Raw genomic sequence first — 23,365 nt, 5'->3', positions numbered from 1 at the left:
ACTGAAACTGGCTCGCATTTTACTCTGTACCTGCTTATAAGGGGTGTTTCTTTTTCGAAGTATAGAACTTTAAGTTGCAATAAAACAACGATGGATTATTCGATTGACATGAATTTTATTTATCTGAAAGGTAATCTTGTGGCATTACATTTTAAATATGATTTCTGGCATATGACCGCCACGGCTGGCGCGGATGTAGTCCAATTTGGACGTCCAATTTTCGATGACTTTTTCCAACATTTAGGGCCGTATATCGGCAATAATACGGCGAATGTTGTCTTCCAAATGGTCAAGCGTTTGTGGCTTATCCGCATAGACCAATGGGTGTACATAGCCCCACAGAAAGTAGTCTAGCGGTGTTAAATCACAAGATCTTGGAGGGCAATTCACAGGTCCAAAATGTGTAATTAGGCGGTCACCAAACGTGTCTTTCAATAAATCGATTGTGGCACGAGCTGTGTGACATGTTGCGCCATCTTGTTGAAACCACATCTCCTGGACATCATGGTTATTTAATTCAGGAATGAAAGAGTTAGTACTCATAGCTCTATACCGATCACCATTGACTGTAACGTTCTGCCCATCATCGTTTTTGAAGAAGTACGGACCAATGATTCCACCAGCCCATAAATCGCACCAAACAGTCAGTTTTTCTGGATGTCACGGTGTTTGACATACACTTGAGGATTAGCTTCGCTCCAAATGCCGCAGTTTTGCCGCATTCAACCAGAAGTGCGCTTCATCGCTAAACAAAATTCGCTTATGAAAATCGGGAACAACGGCAATCTCATTTTGGGCCCATTCGACGAGTCTACGCCTTACTTGATAATCGTTTGGCTTCAATTCTTGCACGAGTTGGATTTTGTAAGCACGTAAACCAAGATCCTTCCGCAAAATCTTCCATAAAGTGGATGGACACAGATCCAATTTCTGTGCTCGATGACGGATGGACTCATTCGGGTTTTCCTCAATGCTACGCTCTACAGCAGCAATAGCTTCTTCTGTACGCACCGTACGGCGTCTCTGGGGATGCGAGTTATCAATAAGAGTAAACGTGGTGCGAAAACGTTCCATGGTTATTCGAATTAACTGCTATGATGGACGACTTTGTCGACGATAAAATGGACGTAGTGCGGATACTATTCCGCACAGAACCATTATTTTCTAAATAAAATTGCATTATTTGCAAACTGAGAATAAATCACTTGACATCTGTTAAATCGGTCGCCATCTTGAACAGTAATGCCAACTTAAAGTTCTATACATCGAAAAAAACACCCATCATATTGGATAACTAATGCTCATATTAGTGAAAGCTAAAGACATGAGTCACGGTTAAGATTAGTTGCTCGGATTTTTGGTTGGTAGAAAAATTGATTACATGCTAGAATGTTAGTTTTATCGAATAAGATTTGATGTCCAGTTTCATGTTTGTGTTCGGCAACTAGTGATAAATTTATTTGACGTAGCCCTAAAGCTCTTTTATGTTTTTTTTAGCCTAGTTGATGTTTGTCATGCTGTTTTTTCAATGTATTCTTTGCCGCATAGGCATGAAACGCTGTAAATTCCTGCCATCTCAAACAGAATTTTATCTTTGACGGATCAAAGATGTTAAGAGATTTTTGGACGGGTAGTAAATCTGGTTTTAATGTTATATTTTTTAAGAACTTTTGATATGTGGTCGGTGATGTTTTGAATGTAAGGAAGGTTGTTCTGAGGTGTATTTAGTGATGAAACTCTAGAAATTACTTGAGAAGTGCAGTTGTAAGGTGTTTAAATTCTGGGTTGAGTGACTTGGATTGCGATAGTTTTGCGGCTCTGTAAACAAAAGAATTGATAACTGATGATTTTGGTGATATGACAATGCATTATGCAATGCGTAGGTTTCCTGTAAACAAATTGACCCAATGTGAGGTCTGATTTTCTATTAATAAGATTATCTAAAAATGCAGATTATATTAGTCTCTAAATCAATAGTAAAATGTATGTTACGCTGTATATGGCTAAGACAATATCGGAACAATTCTTGAACATGATGCCAAATAAAAAAAGTATCGTCAACATGGCGTTTTCATAATGTTGGTTTTAAATTGAAGGTGTCGAGTGTTTTCTTCTCAAAAGCTTACAGAAATATATTCGCGATGACTAGTAAGTTATAAGAAAAATATGTACCAGATAAGCACTGGATTGCAGGTACAGAATAGAATGCGAGCCAGTTGCATCTAAGCTCTGAAGAAGGCAACAGGATGATTAGCGAGACGTCAGTAAGTTCGATTTAGCAACAACCAACAACAAGAATTGTAAATGGTATTATATGACCTGTAGGTTCTCATCTATGATGGAAAATTTGCAATATTTTCTTTGTTGTGACGAATATTTAGATTTTGTAAATCTTTTTAATTGAATCTTTTTTAACAAAAATAAAATTTGAGTTCAGTCTTAAATATAAACGCCTAATATAACGACATAACGCTTTAAGTAAAATTTTAATTTCTCGATATTTTTACTAACAAAAATATGATTTTTATTTATTGGTTGTGTTTTTTTATTATTCCTTTATGTTTTCCGATAGTCCCATAATAAACTTACGAGTATCATGTTTTAAACTGACGGGCGTCAGTTTGAAAACTTGAATTATGAGTCTAATGTGTAATTTATAATATAAATAAAATAAGAAAAAATAAAAATGGAGAATGGTGAGATTCTGTAAGTTACAATAAAACTAATTATACTAGAAAATGATATTTTGTGAAGGTATAGTAATAAAATTCGTAGCAAATAATAATTTTATTCTCAGGATATCAGAAAACAAAAAAATAAAAACAAGCTTGGTCCGTATTACCAAAAACCTAAGTAGATTGTTCATTAACCAGATCTGAAATATGATTTCGCAGTATTCGCAGATTCGAGATTTCTGTAACTACTTGCAGACTTATGATTGATGCCGTACTAATATGTTGAAATTCCCCACCCGCGTAAACGAATTAAGAGTTGATGAATGAAAAAGCCATAGCAATTGCAGTTCTAACGTTAACGAGTTCTTTTATAACCACACGACAATAGATTTGTAGATGTTCATAGTTTATTTGTGCGTCTGTTGGTGAAGGTTTTTTTTTGGTAGATTGAGTTTCCTACCATTTTGGTTCTCTGTATTTTGACATTTATTTAAAAAATAGTCAATCAGCTACTTCTTCCACCACTTTTAAAAGAAATATTTTCGACTCACCTCCCCATACATTGTCCGTGTCCTTGAATTCGGAAACCACCAAATTAGCGATAGACAATACGGGGAATATCGCCAATATTACATTCAACCCGATAATCAGATATATAATATTGAATATACGGAAAATATCCTTGAAGGAGTTAATTTTCTTCGTCACCTGTGGCTTAGCCGCTCGCATGTAATGTCTACGAAAAAATTAATTAATATTTGTTAATACATTTTCCTCAATTATCAATAATTATGTAGGGTATTTTAAAAAACACTCCGGTAATGTCTAGCATAAATAGAATATTAGAAACTAAAGTTAGTTTGGTTAATAAACATATGCCTTTCAGATCTGTTGCATGTAGAACATGATAAAAAAGACCTAGACGCGAATATATGCAAATTCCCAGGGAATACATACATACATACATACGACCCAAAATAGCATTCAATCGCATTTTTAGAACATTTCAAAGGAACACAACGCTGGACAGAAAAACTGATTAGTGAGATTAATATATGATTTTAATTGTTTTTACAAAATTCCTTGATTTCCATAAGCAAAGGTGTTATCTATTTGCAGAAGAGTTTTAGAAAAATTCAGAAATTAGTTTGACGACCAATTAGCATTTTGTAGACGTTAAAGACCTAATTAGAAGTGAATTAAAGAATATGAAAGCCAGGCTAAATAATGAAAGCTTTAAATAAGTTAAAAGGAGGGTATCAACTATGTATTCAGGAAAAGAGAGGACCTTTTCAACATTTGGCGCAATATTCCTTATCATTAAGGTAGTGAGTAAGTACAAATTTGTATTATCTATACATTGTATAAGTCATATACTCGATGGCCCTATTTCAATTTTTGTGATTTTGACGGTAATATTTCGAATTTGTATATATATTAAATCTATACATTAAACGCTACAACTTTTGAGTAAATGTTCCTACAATTTAAAATAAAAGTGGTAGATTGGGGTAACATTTATAATGGATCTCCCTTTACAACACCTACATAATGAAGGAAGATTATCCTGGGAGAACATACCACACATCAGCTGATTTGCAGCATTCCATCGAGAATTACATGTCAAAATCTACATGGAAGCGTAATTCACTACATATTGAATTTTTAAGAATCCCTTCGTGGAATATCCGATTCAAAGGAGAATTTTCTGATCAAATATTTAGTTCTTTTCCAGAGATAAATGCGCAAAATGTCAACCACCCTTCGTGCTTGAGAATTCGAATCATTGCGCTACAGATGTTATCCAAAAATTGCCATTTAAAAACCAACACAAATTAAAATGTAGCTTCCAAAAACGCAAATTCCATTATGCTGATTACGGTGATATCAATAATCGTATGAGTACCATAAAATGAGAATTTCTGCTTTCAACTTCCACTGCACCTAACGGTGTAGACCTGTTTTATATAAACTTAACAAAATAATCGAAAATAAAGTTCCAAAGAATAAAAGCAAGCTCAAAATACCCTACTTGGTTTTCTGCGAATCAGAGACCTTTAATTAATGAAAAATATAAATTCCACCAGAATTGCGAAAATATAGTAACAATTTATATTTTATAAACTTTTCAAATTTAATCAAAGCGGTCAGAATGTCCATAAAAACCTTTAAATATCAAAAATACTTTGATAACACTGAAACAGGCATTTACTAGTCATGAAAAGTTTTTGGTGCAATAAATCAAAGGCAAGAACTTTGCCTACAACATTTAAATGTGAAGAAGTCACACACACCACTGATAAAAGCATATCTCAAAGTATTTTCCCGCTGTTCTTGAGCTAAATGCAATTATGCAAAACCATTTCGACATCACGAATCAATTTTTCAATACCGGCCAAACTATTATCACCGAAGAGCAAATTGTTAAGCAGATTACTAACACTGGTATAATTTAAGGGCCAGGTGCTGACCTAATACCTTCACTCTTTATTTTTTTAAGAAATGTAAAAATATATTAATGAAGCCGTTAAAACTTTTTATAAAACTTCTGGATTCCTCCTACGTCGGTTTTTGTTGAGTCGAAACAGTTTCAGTCAAGCTCTGATGATTGGCGAAACGTTAGCTAGTTCGACTCAACAAAACCGGACGCAGGACCAATCCAGAACTTTTGTAAAAAGTATTACAGTAGCCTGCGAAAGTTTCTTTGAAAAATTAACAAGCCGTTAAAATTAATTTACGATAAATGTCTAAACCAACAAGTTTCTCCAATCCAATGGAACCGGCTGGGGAATGAGGACTAACAAAAACTATCGATCTAGATCCATGCTGTCGACATTCGGAAAAACATTTGAGGCCATTCTAGCCAAAAAATTATTCTTTAATTTAAAAAATGGTATTACTAAATGTTAACATTGGAGGTCGGTCGACATCCAGTAATCTCATTCCGTATGTTCAGCAGTGTTTCCAATACTAAGATTGCATGAAGTACAAAAGGTGACTAAAACTATCTCTGATTGCTAGGAACTACAAGCAGATTGAGATAGTTTTACCGAATACTGTGAAAGAAACATGATTAATAACAATAAGTGCTTTCAAATAACCTTTTCTAGACTCAAAAATAACTTAGGTTTTAGACAGAGCTTAAGTAATGATGATGATAAGGATCTTGGGGTAACGTAAGACTTCAAGCTATTATCTGAAAACATATTGAGACAATAGTAAATAAATCGTGTCGAAACTTCAGATTTAAAATGCTCTTTCTGCGATCCTTTTATATTACGCACTTGCCAGGTCAAACCCGGAGGTATGGAATCCAATGCATTTTAAATACATAAATTACCTAAATTTCTTTCAGTAGGAAAAAAGACATAGGCGCCTTCAATTAGTAAAACTGAGCTCCTATATTCTCTAATAAAATTGCATGTCCTCAAATATTAGGTTGTATAAATATATTGGCAAGTCCAAGCAAACTCCCCATTCATATAATAACTACTTTAATCACATAGACATGAATAGCCTTATATCTACTAAAAAAGTAGCTATTGCTGTTTTTATGATTACATATTGATTTGCTATAATACATTAATTTCCTGTTTTTTTTCCTTTCCCGGTTTTCGATTTTTCTAAATCTTATCTAGGACTAGTAACAGAATAGTTATCTGTATTTTGTAAACCATAATGTGATTACATAATGTTGGGTACTGAAATAAACAAATAAATAAATATAAATAAGCTAATCAAACCTTAACTACTACTGATAATAATCACAATTTTCGATCAGAAATTACATCACCCCCACGTATCCCCCACTACGCACAAAAAAACGTGTAAAATAACAATGTGAGAATGTAAATGAATAATGTAAGCGAAAAATAAAAGCAAATAATATGCGACTTGGTGATATTAAAATACGTAAGGCTGAACAGGTTCAGAAAATTATAAGTTGGGCTCTGATAAAATGTTGCATTTCGTTGGCTTTGTAATGACAAAGCTTTCCCCGCCTGTGGGCGTTCCCTGATGCATATTTAGAAGTCAGTAGCGTGCGTTAGTTCATGAATATTCGTTTTAGTAAATAGTAAAGGTTTGAAGTTTTAACGCAATTCAAGACAATTAGCTGTTAGTTTGTTTTTCATTCTTACTGAAATTTCTACGAACATATATTTAAGGAATAAAAAGCACACAAATAACCTCATAGATATTATCCAGCAAAAATTTCCCACCTAAGATGAATGTAGTCTAACCCTAAAAAAAAATGCACAAAAGGAATTGGGAACGCCTATGGACGACGAATACGAGCTATCTGCCCCACACGCAGGCAAGTATTCCTTTAAAAAGTCGCAAAACAGAAACGAATGCGTTGCTGTGATAACGATGCCGCACCCAGAACTGTTTCTCTTTGCGCGAATCGCGATGACTTGGGCAGGCATCTGGAAACTAGAACTACCTGAGCCGTTCAGAGGTTTTACAAGGATCTATCCCATTTATTCTATAATGATTTGCGCGATATGCGCCTCTTTACCTCTGCTGTTGGGATTAAATTTACCATATCTTCTGGAAAATGACCCAAGCGAAGGTATTTTAAATAAATGAATTATTAGAAATATAGGAAAAATTTTCAGCGAACGAGGCCCTACCAAAACTACTGTATTATTGATGGCTAAATTGTTTTCGTATCAGTCCGAAAGTTCGAAATACGTGCTCGCAGAAGCCATCAAAGAAGAGACCATTTTGCATCAATACGGTGACGATATTGCCAAAAGAATTTACAAAAAGCACGTCCTGTTTTACAATCGTCTCAACAAATTTATTTTCGTTTCAGCCGCATCTTCTGTTGTTCTGTTATGGGAACTTGGTAAGTGATACGGCTCACCAATAGTCAGTGAACAGTGTTTTGCATTGCAGGAATAGCAGGTAGTTACAAATATCACAGACTATGGAAAAACGAGAATCAAACTTTAAAGAAACCTCTGCCACTCACTTTCTGGTACCCTTTGGATGAAAGCAAAGTCCATATCTGGGTTCTGGTTGAGCAGCTACTAACTGCGCATTATTATTCGTATCGGTGCATATGTTCAGTAACTCCATGTTGATTTATATGAGGGGACAGTTGAAAATATTACAATACAACTTTTGCAATTTTTTCGAAAACATGGCTGAAAGGGATAGAAATGATAGCTTTACAGCATTGAAGTTCCTGTGCGAAAAACATCAAAAACTAATTATGTAAGTGTTCTGCGATCAATGGTGCTTTGATGAAGTGCAATATTCAATCTGAAAGAGCGCAACATCCTGCATACTGTAACATACTTAACAGATGTTAATAATGCTCCTCAAAAATAAATACAATGTTTTTCAATCTTTAGAGTTCATTTCAACTGATTTTTTAAATTAGTGTCTGTCTACTTTTAAACAGTGAATGAAATCACTTTCGCAGCAGTTGCATTAGTAACATTTTTTCACGCAACCCTTAAATTGTTACGTACGCTGTTCCCTAGATAAACTTTTCGATATCAAATGAATATTAGGAAAAATGAACGTCACTATCCGGCATCGATCAATCCCCCGAATCCAAAAATTCGACAAAAAACAGTATGTGTGGTTTAAAATTCAAGAGTTACTATCATTTTCGCTTATTTTGCGGTGCATATTATCAAAAAATTACTTATTAGGCCTGTGTCAAGTTATCCAATTTCAAATTATTACATTAAACTCTTTTAAATTGATTGTCCCTACGTTATTTGCTCGACTTTTTTTTATCTTGTATCTTGCTCTTCAGCAATAAGCTTCTTCTTTCCTGGCCCTACAATACAGGGTAAGTCTTAACCGCATCCATTATTGCTCTCCACCTCGTATGATCTTATGCTTCGGTTTCCCACTGCTACACCCCAATTCTGGATATTGATCTTCTGCCATACGGTCTCTGAAAAGGTCACTCTTCTGATCTTACCACATGACATATCTACATGACATGACATGAATGCTATATTTTCACCATACAGTATAGCCAATTCTGCAATGTGCCGCTTTCTATGTGCGTCTGTTGTTTTTTAAGCATCTTTCCTTCAAATACACGAAGTTATTTATTTCCCGTTAATTTGAGGGTCCAGGTTTCGCTGCCATAATTAACTACCGGCCGAGTAATTGACGTGTACAATATTTGGATCATCTTTTTAGCAAATCTTAATAACGCTCCTCAAAAATTAATACAAGCTTTTACAATCTTTAAAAAAAATTTCAACAGCTTTTTTTTTATTTAGTGTCTGTCTACTTTATGTATGTACCTTCCGTATTGAACCATAGATAATAACGAAATAGGATGCGCTCATCTTTAAATGGAATATCATGAGCAGTTCCGGAGATAGACAAGCATTAGTAACGAAAGTTCAGTCGCAAATCACGTCATTTCTACACATAAATTCTAATAAACAAAAATCCATCATAGTTAAAAAAAAGTTCTCCGGTTGGTAAAGAAAATGCTTCGATCATCTCACACTCATTAACAAGGACTTTGTGGATAGTATTAGGCATATTATACCAGGCATATATACACTGTGATTTCCGAGCTCATTTAAGGATTCTGGAAAACTTTTTTGGGAGTATTTCCACCATTTGGGTTTGCCTTGTCCACTATTAGGCTCATTTGGGCTTTAAACTCTTCTTGGTTTCGTTTCCTGTTGCCGGTATTCGATGTGGCAAAAGCACTAAAAAAAAAACAAATCCAGCAATGTAATGTAGACAAACCACAGCGGTAGTTATCTACGTAGGAAGGCCGATTACTCATATTCAATGTATTCATATCGATCGTCAACCACAATTCAATGTCAATCATGTCAATCAATCAATTTCCATGGATTTTAGTTTTTTTTTTATTCAGCAAAAACTTAATTACTCTAGTTGATAAGTCCTAGGATTTATAATTAAAAACTCATCCGTGCGTTCTATGTAATGTGTTTCTATGTTAGTAAACTCCCAATTGTATTAGCTACCCCACTGGCATGTATCTGCCATTTTTAAATCAAAAAACTTAATGCATATCCGAATTTTGCTTTGCAAATAATTTGAAGCTCATCTACATTAATGACCTTTAGCATTTTTTCATATACAAGCTGCTTTCGATTTCCTTTTTTGCTTCTATTGATTATAACACCTCTCTCTAATAAAAAAAAAACATAACTATGGTAATCCACAGTGATTCAAATTTTTTTTCTGGGAAAACTCCATTAGTTTATAATCAATTGATAAAAAAATATTGAAGGTGATCTCTCAAGTGATTTTTTTAAAACTCTAAATGAAATCCAAAAAATTGAACAGGAAACTTTAAACTATTATGAATCCTTAATTAAATGTCATACAAACAGTGAATTATAGAGCAGTATGAAGTAGTTATCATCATGAATAGAATCCATTTCAAAATTATGAAGAAACCGGAATATTTAACTAAATACACAATAAATTTCACAAGTAAATATTTGCGTTTACAAGCTTAAATCTTGACGGGCTAAAGTTGTTGAGCGCCGATGAACAAAAGCCATACTACGATTTGCTACTACACTTACGTATATAGTGAGCAATATATCATCTGAAGATATAATGAAAATATAAAATATATTATACTTTTTCTATGACCGTTAGATTTTGGGCACATTTTGCAAAACAACACGAATACGTTCATTGACATAACAAATGACAGAATTGACAAACTTCAAAATTCAGGGCGTGCGGTAAAATCTCTGAAAATATCCGATTGCTCCCAAATCCATGCGGTAATATCCTGGAAATGTTCGGATTCGTGGAAAACGAAATTTACGTTATAAAATGACACTTTTCGCACGTTAGATCGGTGTATAATTATGTGTTTTATAGAAGGGAGTAGTAAAAACTTTACATATTAAAAAATCTATTAAAAAGTCTTTTCAAAAATGACAATTTGTCACTAATACCGACCATCACAATTAGTCATTGGGATGATTACATTGAACACTTCCATCTAAAGGTGAAAGCAGTCTATAGACATGCATTTTGTTGCACCTGGTAAGATGAACAAATGGCTACATCATCTGATTTACTTATTATATGTTATTTGCTTTGTCTTTTTCAGGTACATCAATACAGTGAATTATGCTTTCAAAAACGTAGTATTTTTTTAATATACCATCTCTTCCGTAATATTAGGTACATCAATTATTCAAATGACTGCGGTAATTTCGGTACAAAAATATCCGGAATGTTATAAAAAATTTCGATTTGTAGGGCGGCAACATCACCTACAAATTCACCCATTTATTCGCAGTGACCAGTCAACTATTGCTATTAGCTTGGTATTCTGACGAAATTGTATTCCAGGTCAGTTTTCACGTTTTCCATATTATTTGTTTCCATTGAACCGATATTATCCTAGAGTGTCGAGTTGGCACCGGCACTTTATCAAAGTAAATGGTACGAATGCAGCAAAGAATCTAGAGTCCTGATTAGCATAATGCTGATGAGATGTCAGAGGCCTTTGACGATCGATATAGGTTCTTTTGGACCAATGACCGTTCAGTCCGCAGCTACTGTAAGTAATGGTGATCAACTGAGTTGTTTTTTTTCTTATTGTTATTTTTTGCCTTGTTTAGTATACAGTGTATATTTGAAACCATAATAGATACGAATATGGTTAAATTAGAAAAAAGTTGCAAAATATAAAGGTTAATAACTCGAAATTGCCGGTTTCGTTATTTGAAGAGATTTAAAGCCCACTTTCTCATTGCCACTTTTTAAGCTCTACAAAATATCATTAAGAGATATAAAGTACGATGTTTCGTTTCACCGAAATCATCATCAACTTTATGCACGAATGCGTCGAGGTAGGACACAATATTATTCTACATTGTTGAAATCGCAAAAAAGGGGTTTTCTTAAATTTTCAATGTTTTGGTGTAGTAGGCGTTGACACAATATGACAAATAATTTTAATAACATATTGATATATGCCGTTTTTAACGTTCTTGTTGGGTCTTTTTCTGTTGGTTCTTTTTCGCTATATAAAATCGAACGTGCTTTATCATCTGAGAAGAACTTGGATATGCTGCAATCCTATAGTAATGCCGTTGACGCTGGGTGTATGTATTTAAATAACTACTAAAGTGAACACAATTTAGCATAAAAATTTTAACAAATCTCAAACGCACCATTTATGGAACCAGTTTTATCCAGAAATAAACCCTGCAATGAAGAAAAAATAATTAATATAATGTTAAATGGATTTCCATCAAGTAAAAACTACCACAGTTCAATAATTAATGTACCATTAGCTGAGACTTCTGTTAGAAAAATAGAACATTTAATTTTGAAAAAAAAAATTTATCCATTCAAATTTAGAATTTGTCAAGCACTCAGACCTGGTGATGAAGAAAGGCGAAGAATATTTCTCGAATGGCATACTAGAAAATGGCAAAAAGATGAATTATTGCTCTATAAGATTATTTGTTAAGACGAAAATACGGTAAAAATTAATGGAATGATTAACAGGCGAAATGCTTATTATTGGCCACGAGATCATCCTCGAGTACACCGAATCCTCGATCACCTGATCTCATTCCACTCGATTTTTCATATGGGCATATTGCAAAAATGATGTTTAGCAGCGAATTTCTGAGACTCCGGGTCAACTGAGAAGAGTAGTTCTTGAAGTCTTTCAAAACTTTACAAATGTTTTAAATTTGACAATTACAAGGTGTTATATGTGTCGGAAAATAATGGTCACGGGTTTGAACATATTTTTCTTTTTAAGTAATTTGTTTAAAGAATTAACATGTGACGTGGTCCACCGATTAGGTATCATTTTTTTTTAAATTATTTATTATGTCAGCGCCTACTAAACCAAAACATTTAATAAAAAGATGTAATAAAACCCCTTTTTGGTAATTTAAGCAATCTATAATCACGTTGTTTCGTAAATCGTTATATTCGTAATAAAAATGGTTTTTAATACATGGTGCGGTTTTTTCACAGACCAAATGAAAAATAAAGTTAACGATTTCGCCGAAACGAAACGTCCTTCTTAAAATATCTAAATGCTGTCTTGTAGAGCTCAAAAAGTGGCAAGAAGAAAGTAAGGTTTATTTTTAATTTATCTCTAAATAGAATTTACAAAACTTCTGGATTCCTCCTGCGTCGATTTTTGCTGAGTCCAACTTGCTGACGTTTCGCTAATCATCCTGTTGACTTCTTTAGAGCTTAACCTAAACTACTTCGAATTATATTCTGTACCTGCTTATATATTTTTTGATAGGGGCGGAGCTAAAGGAGGGACGTGAACATTGTCTCGGTGACCGATTTCCATGTTGGTGAATGGTAATGACCTGAGTGACGGTAACAATTGTTTGGTTGCTTATAGATTCTCTTATAGAATCTCTACCCAACCAATCAATCTTAACCGCGACTCAGGTCATATCACCAGTTGTTGTAAGACAAGACAACATTGGACACAATATTCGTGCCCTTCCTTTAGCTCCGCCTCCCTCAAACAATATATAAGCAGGTACATGTGGAAGTTTCTTTGAAAAATTATCTTTAAATAGAATTGGAAAATTTCGGTTTTTTGGTATATTTTCTTAGTTGTCTCAACAGCACGTTATTAACTTTACAGTTTGCAATTTTCCTATAATTCAACCATTTTCGTATGTCTCATGTGGTTTCCAATATATCTGCGTGATAGATATCTTACACATACTGTACGTTAATTGCGATTAGATCGAATCTGAATAATAAAAATAAGGTTTCTTAGAGGCCAATAAATTTTAAAGTAGGTTAAAATCATCGTCTACCACGTTACTTTCTTTAGGTGTTTGATCGAACTAGTTTTTTTTTATTTCAGAGGTTGAAGTTGGCTTATTCGTATGCATCAGTTATGATGAAGTGAATATGTAAATCCACATTGGTGAATATACGAACAGATAAAATATTTATGAATTAATACGATAAAGTTTTAAGAATTAAAAATTCTAAAACTACATTTGTATAAGGGCGCTGTGATTCAATTCAATTATCAGTTTCATTCTTTTTGGTATTTAGCCCAGCTACAATTTATGTTTCAAAGATAGATAGAGGGTGTGCAAAATAAGCGATACTATGCTAAAGTGTACAAAATGTATAAAAAAAAATTGTGGTTATCTACTTAAAATTTGGCACTGGGTGAAATTTCACCTTGACATGAATCCTATAAGAGCCGGACACCATCAAACTCTGTGAAGTATTAAAATTTGGAATAATTTCCTTGGGTTATTTTGGGTTCAAAAAAAAAATTCGAGATTGACTTACCCGATCAGAAAAATTATTATATCAAAAACAGCTAACTATATATTTTCGAAATAAGGTTAAGTACTTTTATCTTCAGTAGAAATATAATGGGTGCTCGATTAGAAGTGAATAATAACAATAATAAGAAGAAGAAGAATAGTAAATAGCCTTTATTAAAATACCACAATAGAAGTGACACTGGTGGCTACTCTGAATATTCAGAATTTAACAAAAACAAAAAAAAAGAATGAAAAAAACTAACAAATACAAATAGGAGCCCTTAAATCCACCTCAAAGGGAGATGAATATAAAAAAATATATATTTCTAAAAGAAGAGAAAAAATAAGAAAAATAAATAAAAATAACAGACACTGGAAAAAGGCAATATATGAGAAAAAGCTCTGAAACGCAGTAATACTCTGCTGATCAGTCTATCATAGGGATATCGAGGCTTCCCGTACCTAGCAAATTTATACACTAACGTAGACAGATGTACAAAATACCTTTCAGACAGATTTAACCACTGAGGATCCTTGAGTGCCAGCGTTATATCATCAAATTTTCGCAAACCATAGCTCAACCTCAGGCAATCAATTCACAATTTAGTATTGGTCTCTCCGTTTTAGAGACGGCCAATATACAACGTCCGCATATCCCATTATGAGAGACTCAGACAATTTGAGTCTAATCTCAGTAGATAAATAGATAAATATACATTTAAAGTACTTTCAGTTTACCATAGAATTTCTGTAGTAAATAAGACAAGTAAGAATCAACAAGCAGCTTACTATCAAGAAAGACTCCTAAGTTTTTACATTTGTTGACATCGATGCAATTACGGTCTGTTTGGAAAATTACGACGAAGCGTGGACATTGCTACTCGAGAGATTTAATTTAATTTAATAAACAGTCTATTGCTAATACGCATGTAAAAGCACTTATTGAGGTTCCGAACGTTAACAACGAATCATCGGCAGGTCTAAGAAATTTGATTACGGATGTTACGCAACATTAGAGTTCTTTAAACAGGTTGTTTTAATGGTTTGCGTGAGATGTACAATGTAACAAAAGCATCACAATTTGATTCATTTGCAAAAAAAAACAAATGCAACCGGAAAACCTTAGAAGTGGGATTAAAAAATGCGAACGTTAAAGACGCACAGCCAAAACAAAGTTTTGCCTCACAGAATATCACAGGAACGAAGTTTTGCTAGCACCAGTTTTGATCAAAGTCAAGGACAAACAACATTGCTTTCGAAAACTCGTCGCTGGGCGGGGCACTAGCACGTAGCGCCAAGTAGCTTTTTATCACGACAAACTTTGATAAATATCAAAAATTGTACCAGTAATAATGATTTCCAATGATATTATTCCAAGTATCTCGCGCACGCTGTATGATGGACGAAACCTGAAACTCGCTGACTGTTTGGACCAAATTTTTACAAGTTTTATAGTTTTTCATTAACAGCTAATAATTTAAAAACGAAATCCGCAATTTTCATGATATTTTAGATATTTTTACCTATAATCGACACACCCTGTACATAATGTAAAAAATTCCGGAAATAGAGGTTATAAATATAAAATAAAATAGTAAATGGTTTTCCCGAAAATAAGTTTTTTCTGAAAGCATGCGGTGCGCCGTAATAATTAACGACGTCATCGCGTCTTGACTGTACCCGAGGTTTAGTGATTTTCGTATGGATTTTTTCAAATATCTAGAGTAGCGTGTGTGATAGATGAAAACCGTAAATGCAAAAATTGTAGCTCTCGACCTATGACACTGTTTGAACCAATTGGCCATATTTTTTACGATTTTTGATTTGCTGTTACTATGAAAAAGAACAATTTTCTGGATCTTTTATATTTTTGTGTATATTTGGAAAACCCTGTATATAATAGAAAAAAATGCCTGAAATAAATGTTTGCCGATCCGGTAAATGGTTTTTGGAGAAATGCATGTTTATCTGGAAGCCAAAATAAAATAAAATAAAACTTTTTTTTTTAAATACTTTCCACTATTTGAATGTGGGCATAGATTTTTACTTCCCTTCTAAATTTGAAGTCGATATCTGCAAATTTAGGACACTTAACACATTTCTTATATAGCACGGAATATCGGGAACACCCTGTACAACAGGTGAAAACCGTAAATACAAAAGTTTTTGCTGCCTATATGGGCTATATCGTCATGTAAAAGAAACTAACATCTGAGATACAGCATTTTAGTTATATCCAATTTTCAATATTAACAGGACCCATTTTTAAGTTTTTTTGAATATGCAGCCATCTCTGTACATTTTTCAAAAATGATCAAGAATAATAGTTTATGCCTGCCAAATTTGAAGTCGATAGCTTCAAATTTCGGACAAATTTCGGTGTTTCATAACAACGTCCAAAAGACAGTCCAAAATCGAAAAAAAAAGATTCGCGCCGAAGCTTGAACGCAGCTATTTTTACATGTCTTATGCACTCCGTGTACGGCTGAAAAGGAGCAAAATTTGAAGCATGTAGCTCGAACCGTTCGGAAGTTATCATCGAAAAACTCTGGAACAGCGAACGGAGAACGGACAAAGAAGAACAGACAGACAAAAAAGGATTTTTTTTTCGACACTGGTCATTTCTGTACTATTGGCGATCCTCTAGGACCTACCGTTAACGAGATCTCGAGTTTAGTGAGGAGCGCGTATACTTTCATCGATTTTTCGAAAGTAAGTGGCAGAACTGTAGAGCGCTCCTGGATAGTGCGAGCCAGACTAATTTTGATACGAACAATTTTATAGAGCGAGTAGAAGTCAACAAAGAAACATACCAATTGGTCATCACCTCACTGAGGTAAACTCAGTGATTTCATTGAACATTTCGTAAAGGTTAACGAAATATAACAAGCAACTAGAGTTCTTGGTACGATATTACGGGTGAGTTACCTACTACAAAAATTGATCGTCAAATCTGGAAAGTACCACCCAGAGTGATGTTAGCAGAACCAACGTTTAACAGTCCAGCCGATATTGACATGCCGACATGAGATCGAGGAGAATTATCACTAAAAACACCAGTCAAGAGAAGAAAATACTTGTGAAATACGACCCGAGCAGAAAACGGACAGAACAAAGTACAATCTTTTAAGAAACCACCTGACGAAGCATTAGGAGAATCATACACCATGACATTACGAAAATTCTATCAATTAGAGGAGAAATTTGAAATAAATTAGACATTGAATCAGGGGTACTGTCGGTTCAGGGAGGAATATTTGAATCTAGTACACATGAGTAAAACAATTGAAGACAACAGTGCCTATTATCTACCTCACCACGCAGTAGGCAGGAAGGAGAGCCTCAGTACAAAGATTTGAGTTGTATTCGATACTACTGCCGCATCCAATACGGCTCCCTCTCTTAACGAAATTTTTGTGACTGAACCAATTCGTTATAACAGGTGATATCAAGAAGATGTGTCGCCAGATACTTGTACACACAGAGAACACAAACTTTCATAAAATTTTGTTGATATGATCAAAGGCCGACATCGTTAAAAGTCACTTACCACTGCTTCAGCAATAAAAACGTTACATCAACTTGCAGACGACAGCAAAATTAAATATCCATATGCCAGCAAAATTGTTATCAAGGACTACGACGACCTTCTCACGGGTGCGGAAAGTTTAAACTGTCATTAAACTGCGAGTTGATTTGATGGCACTCAAGGACGGAGGACTTCATTTGGCAAAGTGGTCTTCAAATGATCCCAAAGTCCTGGAAGAAATGATAGAGAACATTCGAAAGCCTTTGGAACAACTGGACATCACACAAACTACCAAGACATTAAGAGTTGGTGGACGATTCCAAAATTCTCAACCGATGTATGGTCAGAAGCAGCGAATTATACTACCGTCACATTATGTGATGTATAATTCGGTAATACACTCACATGTCTTATCATCGAAGAGGCACATATTCGAACTTTACATTCAGAAACTCAAACTTTGCCGAACTATATGCGACAATCATACTGGAAAATAAATGCCCGAAACTTGATCAAGCAAGTTATTCGCAAGTGTTTAAAGGGTTTCAGATTTCAACAGCAACAAACACAACTAATTGGAAATTTACCACCATATCGTTTCGGAGCCATTATAGCATTTTTAAATGTCGATGTAAATTATGACAATGAAATCTTACATAGTATGGGCACTAAAGCCATACATGTAGAACTAGTCTCGGGCTTGACAGAACAATTTCTAGCAGCCTTTAGAAGATTTTATGCACGGCGAGGAAAACCGATGAATATATAGTGACAACGGAACAAATTTTAGTAGTTTTGTAGTAAAGAACTAAAAGAACTACAGAAATTTCTTGCACCCCGAAATCATTAAAGCGACGTCACCACTGGAGCATCGCCAGATGTGATTCATTTCATTCCACCTAATTCACCTAATATCGGGCGGCTATGGGAAGCTAGCATCAATGCGGTAAAATTTCACACCAAACGCGTGATTGCTGAGATTAAGCTAACTTTTTAAGAGACGTATACGCTATTAACGCAAATAGAAAGTTGTGTTCATTCTCAACCCCTCACGATCGTTCCGATTTACAAATCCTTAATCCCGCCCAGTTCTTATCCGTGTTCCACTGGCACAAACCCCTGCCATCAAATTAACTGAAATAAATACAAATCGCCTACCAAGGTTGCAATTAATCCAACAAATGAGTCAACATTTTTGGAATCGATGGTCACAAGAATATTTACATCATCTCCAACAAAGGGGAAAATGGACAAAAGAGTTCACCCAATGTGAAGTTCTTCTAAAAGAGGATCACACATATCCAAATGAGTGGAAAATGGCTAGAATCATCAAAGTTCATCCCGGAAGGGAAGGTGGCAACAGTGCGAACAAGCAATGGAACATTCACTACTTCTTGCTCCAAAAATGCACTATTGCCTATGTGTTCGGGATTCGGAAATTTAAATTTGCACGCGGACTGCCACCTGCGAGTGCTGACAACGACGACACGAAGGACCCAGCGGAGAGTGGGAGATAGAGTTCGGGTTTCCAGTCCTGTCTAACACACTAACAGAACAGGTAGGGCTCGTGTAGAAAACTGTCGCTGTGAATAATCGCATTCAGTTTAACATTATTTTGTGAGATTAGATTGTTTATTTAGGCATGAGTCCATAAATTAAAGAACGGTCCTTCGAAATCAGGTATTTTATTTTTGCAATTCATTTTTCGAGCTGTTCATCTTCAACAATCTGAGTCTTAAAATCATTTAATATCAGCAAGGCCTTGCATTAATGTTCAAATAATTCAGTGTCTTCCAAAAATTTTTGGGATCTAAGCAATATTTATAACTTCGCTGAATTAGTCTTTAATCTTTTGTACTTAGAAAAGATCTTAGTTCTCAGTAGTATCATAAGCCTCAAATTATCAGTAAGCCAAGTGCTGGAACTTTGGTTACCTTTGATGTTTTCAAGGAAGCGTGAATATCTAGATTTTTGTTATAGAAAGAAAGCAACAACATTCCAAGAAACAACAAACAAGACAGCGAGAAACTGCTTATAATTTATAATTAAAATTAAATTATAATTTTAAATTAATTATAATTTATTAATAAAATTAATATGAAGTCGCGATAAGTTCGATATGACGTTTAAGGCTTGCTCCTAACCAGCGTCAAGCCACAGCCAACTAGCGGGCGTGTTACTAATTAATAGAGATTGTATTGGTCCAATAAGCTCCTAAGAGACTTGTAACTATTACTAGCCATATTAGTAAAATCAAAAATCAAATTTGAGCCAAAACACATTTGCACCATCAAAATGGCCAAAGCATGCTCAACATCATTAAAAGTGAAATTATTAATAGAGAAAAAATCATACCAAGTTTTTTTGTTTTTGCCTATCCCCATTAATAAACTGTATAGGATGTGTCGGTTATCAGCAAAACTCTTAAAAGTCCCTAAAAATTAACTTTTTCGAGCAATTCGGTTTAAGCAGTGTAGGCCATATCGAAAGCTAGATTTTTTTTATTTACGGTTTTCGTTTATTATAATTTTATATTAATTACTATAATCGTTAAAAATGATACAAATTTTAATATTTACCAAAATTTAACATTACTTGAAGTCATGCTGAGTTGAGTTGAGCTGAGTCAAGTGCATATTTCAAAGGTACGTTATCCAGCATCCAGGCAAGATAAGGTTGCCCCAATTTTGCGAAAGCTACATGGTGCTCTGCAGGAGCACGCTAGAAAAAAGTCTGGAAAGGCCTTTGAAATAAAACGTGTTCTTATTTTGCGAAAGTTGCCTAGTTTAATAAGTAATAACACTTTGAAAAGTCTGAAAATCAACAATAATAGTGGATATACCAACATGTTGGTAACGTTAGGGCAATGCGATGAAAATACTGAAGCAGAGAAAACAAGATATTCGGAAAATGAAACAAAGAAATCTAAGGTTACGCAATGTTTATACTGTACAGGACGCCAAATTGGACACTTATGGAGGGAAACTAGAATAAATAAAGATAAACGAAAATAAATGTCGCTGTGTGAAACTCAATTTTTATAAAAGCACTTAAATTTGCAAGCCTATGGATAAATACCTCGCATGAGTATCTAGCTCCGTTTTGAACTTATAAAGTGCCTTTGGAAAATGCAAATTAAAAAAAAAACGCTGTCACTTTTTTGTTATGGAAAATTTTGTGTTTCTATAAAAATATTTCAAAAGCTACTTTTTACTCATTATTTTTTACTTATTTACGGTTTTCGTTTATTATAATTTTATATTAATTACTATAATCGTTAAAAATGATACAAATTTTAATATTTACCAAAATTTAACATTACTTGAAGTCATGCTGAGTTGAGTTGAGCTGAGTCAAGTGCATATTTCAAAGGTACGTTATCCAGCATCCAGGCAAGATAAGGTTGCCCCAATTTTGCGAAAGCTACATGGTGCTCTGCAGGAGCACGATAGAAAAAAGTCTGGAAAGGCCTTTGAAATAAAACGTGTTCTTATTTTGCGAAAGTTGCCTAGTTTAATAAGTAATAACACTTTGAAAAGTCTGAAAATCAACAATAATAGTGGATATACCAACATGTTGGTAACGTTAGGGCAATGCGATGAAAATACTGAAGCAGAGAAAACAAGATATTCGGAAAATGAAACAAAGAAATCTAAGGTTACGCAATGTTTATACTGTACAGGACGCCAAATTGGACACTTATGGAGGGAAACTAGAATAAATAAAGATAAACGAAAATAAATGTCGCTGTGTGAAACTCAATTTTTATAAAAGCACTTAAATTTGCAAGCCTATGGATAAATACCTCGCATGAGTATCTAGCTCCGTTTTGAACTTATAAAGTGCCTTTGGAAAATGCAAATTAAAAAAAAAACGCTGTCACTTTTTTGTTATGGAAAATTTTGTGTTTCTATAAAAATATTTCAAAAGCTACTTTTTACTCAGAATTTATATGTATATATACTATATTTTAAGCGACGAAACTGAAGAGGCACCTGCGTACTGGTAATTTTCGTTAGTTGTTGATTTTATATTACAAGCATTTATATTACGAAACAACCACTTAAAGATATATTCGGAATATTGCGACACAATCTAATTAACAGTAATCAGTTGGAGGAGAATTCACCAACCAGATTAGCAACAGATAACGTTAGATGAACTTAAAAAATAAATCATACAACATGTAGCTGGTTCCTAGAAAAATGTAACCAAATACGCCTTTTCCGTTCATTTTGAAATTTATTTGAAAAGTTAATTTAACGTCTTTACAGGTGAAATCAGAATTTGACCACTCATTTGGTTTCTTTATTAACTGTTCTGGCACTGTTCAAAGTTCCAAACTTCTATTTTTTCCAAGAATGTTCGATCAAAATACTATATTTTAAAAAAATAATTTTAAGTTTCTTTCAAAAATATACATTGTTAAAAAAATTTTCATAGAAACACAAAACTTTCCAAACAAAAAGTTGCATAGCTAAAAGCAACATATAACTCTCTTATAAATAAGGAGCGGAGAAAATTGAGAATGCATTTTTTCTCCGTTTTGTACAAAACATATTTTTTCCAATAATAGAGAATTTATTGCATTTTATTGCCAACTAAGACCATGTCCGTCCCTTTTCGACACGGTAAGTGTTTAGTGCGGCCGACTCAAGTATCAATGAATCAAATGATTATGGTAGATCTTAATTAATGTCACCCACACAATCAACAATTTAAATTTAACCAGATTTCTTCAAGAAACATTAACCATCTTTTTTTGCCCAAAACTGTCTCGACATAAAAATTCATACTCCTTTTAACTGCACCCTACATGGTTAACGCAGCACAAAATATTTTAGAAATATTTTATTCTAACCTATTTGATATTGCTTGTTTGGTTCATGATAACAATATGGGGCAAAATGTATAACAGACCATTTTTTATTAGTAAATGATTTAATTCATCATGTAAAGATTCCTAAAAGCACTTTTACGTGTTCAATTTTAGTTTAATTGGAAGGTGTTTAAAACCAAACTTATGGAAACGCTACGTTGATGAGACTTTTCATGGTTAAGAAGCCATTTAAACTCCATATACCCTAACATGCGTTTTACCAGTAAACTAGAAACTAATAATAATCTCCCATTCTTCGATATCCTTATCAATAGATAATTAGACTTAATATTGGGTTTAAAATACCAACAGACCGGACGAAAAATATGAACTAGGCTCAAAGAACATGAAGTCTACGACAAATAAACTGATCAACAATTAACCAACACATTCACGAAACTACATAGGAATGGGGGAAAAAATATACGGAAATCTGTCATACCCTCCTCTAGTTCCGCCCCCCATAAACAATATATAAGAAGGTACAGAATAGAATGTGAGTCAGTTTCAGTTAAGTTTTGAAGAAGCCAACAGGGTGGCGAAACGGCGGCAAGTTCGATTCAACAACAACTGACGCACAAGAAATCCAGAAGTTTTGTAATTAGTATTAAAGTATCCTGTTGAAGTTTCTTTGAAAAAAAATATAAAAACAAATTATTCTTTTGTGCCTATAGCATTTACGAAATTGGAAGATACCTCGAAGTGTTCGAAGTGTTTTCGGAGCGCGAGCATTGAAGATGCCAAGTGAGATTTTGGCGAAACGTCTGCAGGATTCCAGTCGGATGCAAGATTTGCAGGATTCCAGTCGGATGCAGGATTCCAGTCGGAGTTCAACGAGCGAACGGATGATATCCCGGAATATAGTGTCATCATATATATATATATATATATATATATATATATATATATATATATATATATATATATATATATATATATATATATATATATATATATATATATATATATATATATATATATATATATATATATATATATATAT

General features: G+C 34.0%; 2 protein-coding genes across 3 annotated transcripts in view; one reads left to right on the top strand and one right to left on the bottom strand.

Annotated features, from left to right (window-relative positions):
* The window catches only part of LOC132704293 (equilibrative nucleoside transporter 3-like), a 45,078-nt gene that overhangs the window by 3,971 nt on the left and 17,742 nt on the right, over positions 1 to 23,365 (bottom strand). The window contains exon 6 of the mRNA XM_060674191.1: positions 3,227 to 3,411. Within this exon, the coding sequence (XP_060530174.1) occupies positions 3,227 to 3,411 (185 nt within the window). The remainder of the gene's footprint in view (positions 1 to 3,226; positions 3,412 to 23,365) is intronic.
* Positions 7,048 to 13,687, top strand: LOC132704294 (odorant receptor Or2-like). 2 transcript variants are annotated; one of them, XM_060674192.1, is made up of 7 exons: positions 7,048 to 7,248; positions 7,295 to 7,527; positions 7,578 to 7,898; positions 10,774 to 10,873; positions 10,926 to 11,018; positions 11,074 to 11,229; positions 13,534 to 13,687. In XM_060674192.1, exons 4-7 carry the CDS (start codon positions 10,865 to 10,867, stop codon positions 13,576 to 13,578), a joined length of 303 nt encoding a protein of 100 aa, XP_060530175.1. In that variant the 5' UTR covers positions 7,048 to 7,248; positions 7,295 to 7,527; positions 7,578 to 7,898; positions 10,774 to 10,864; the 3' UTR covers positions 13,579 to 13,687. The 2 variants fall into 2 exon arrangements, with proteins under 2 accessions (XP_060530175.1, XP_060530176.1); XM_060674193.1 differs by lacking the exons at positions 7,048 to 7,248; positions 7,295 to 7,527; positions 7,578 to 7,898 and adding an exon at positions 10,609 to 10,706.

This window comes from Cylas formicarius, unplaced genomic scaffold (assembly GCF_029955315.1).
Source record: "Cylas formicarius isolate icCylForm1 unplaced genomic scaffold, icCylForm1.1 PGA_scaffold_7__23_contigs__length_41026272, whole genome shotgun sequence".
Taxonomy (NCBI): Eukaryota; Metazoa; Arthropoda; class Insecta; order Coleoptera; family Brentidae; genus Cylas; species Cylas formicarius.
This window is presented reverse-complemented; position numbering and strand designations above follow the sequence as displayed.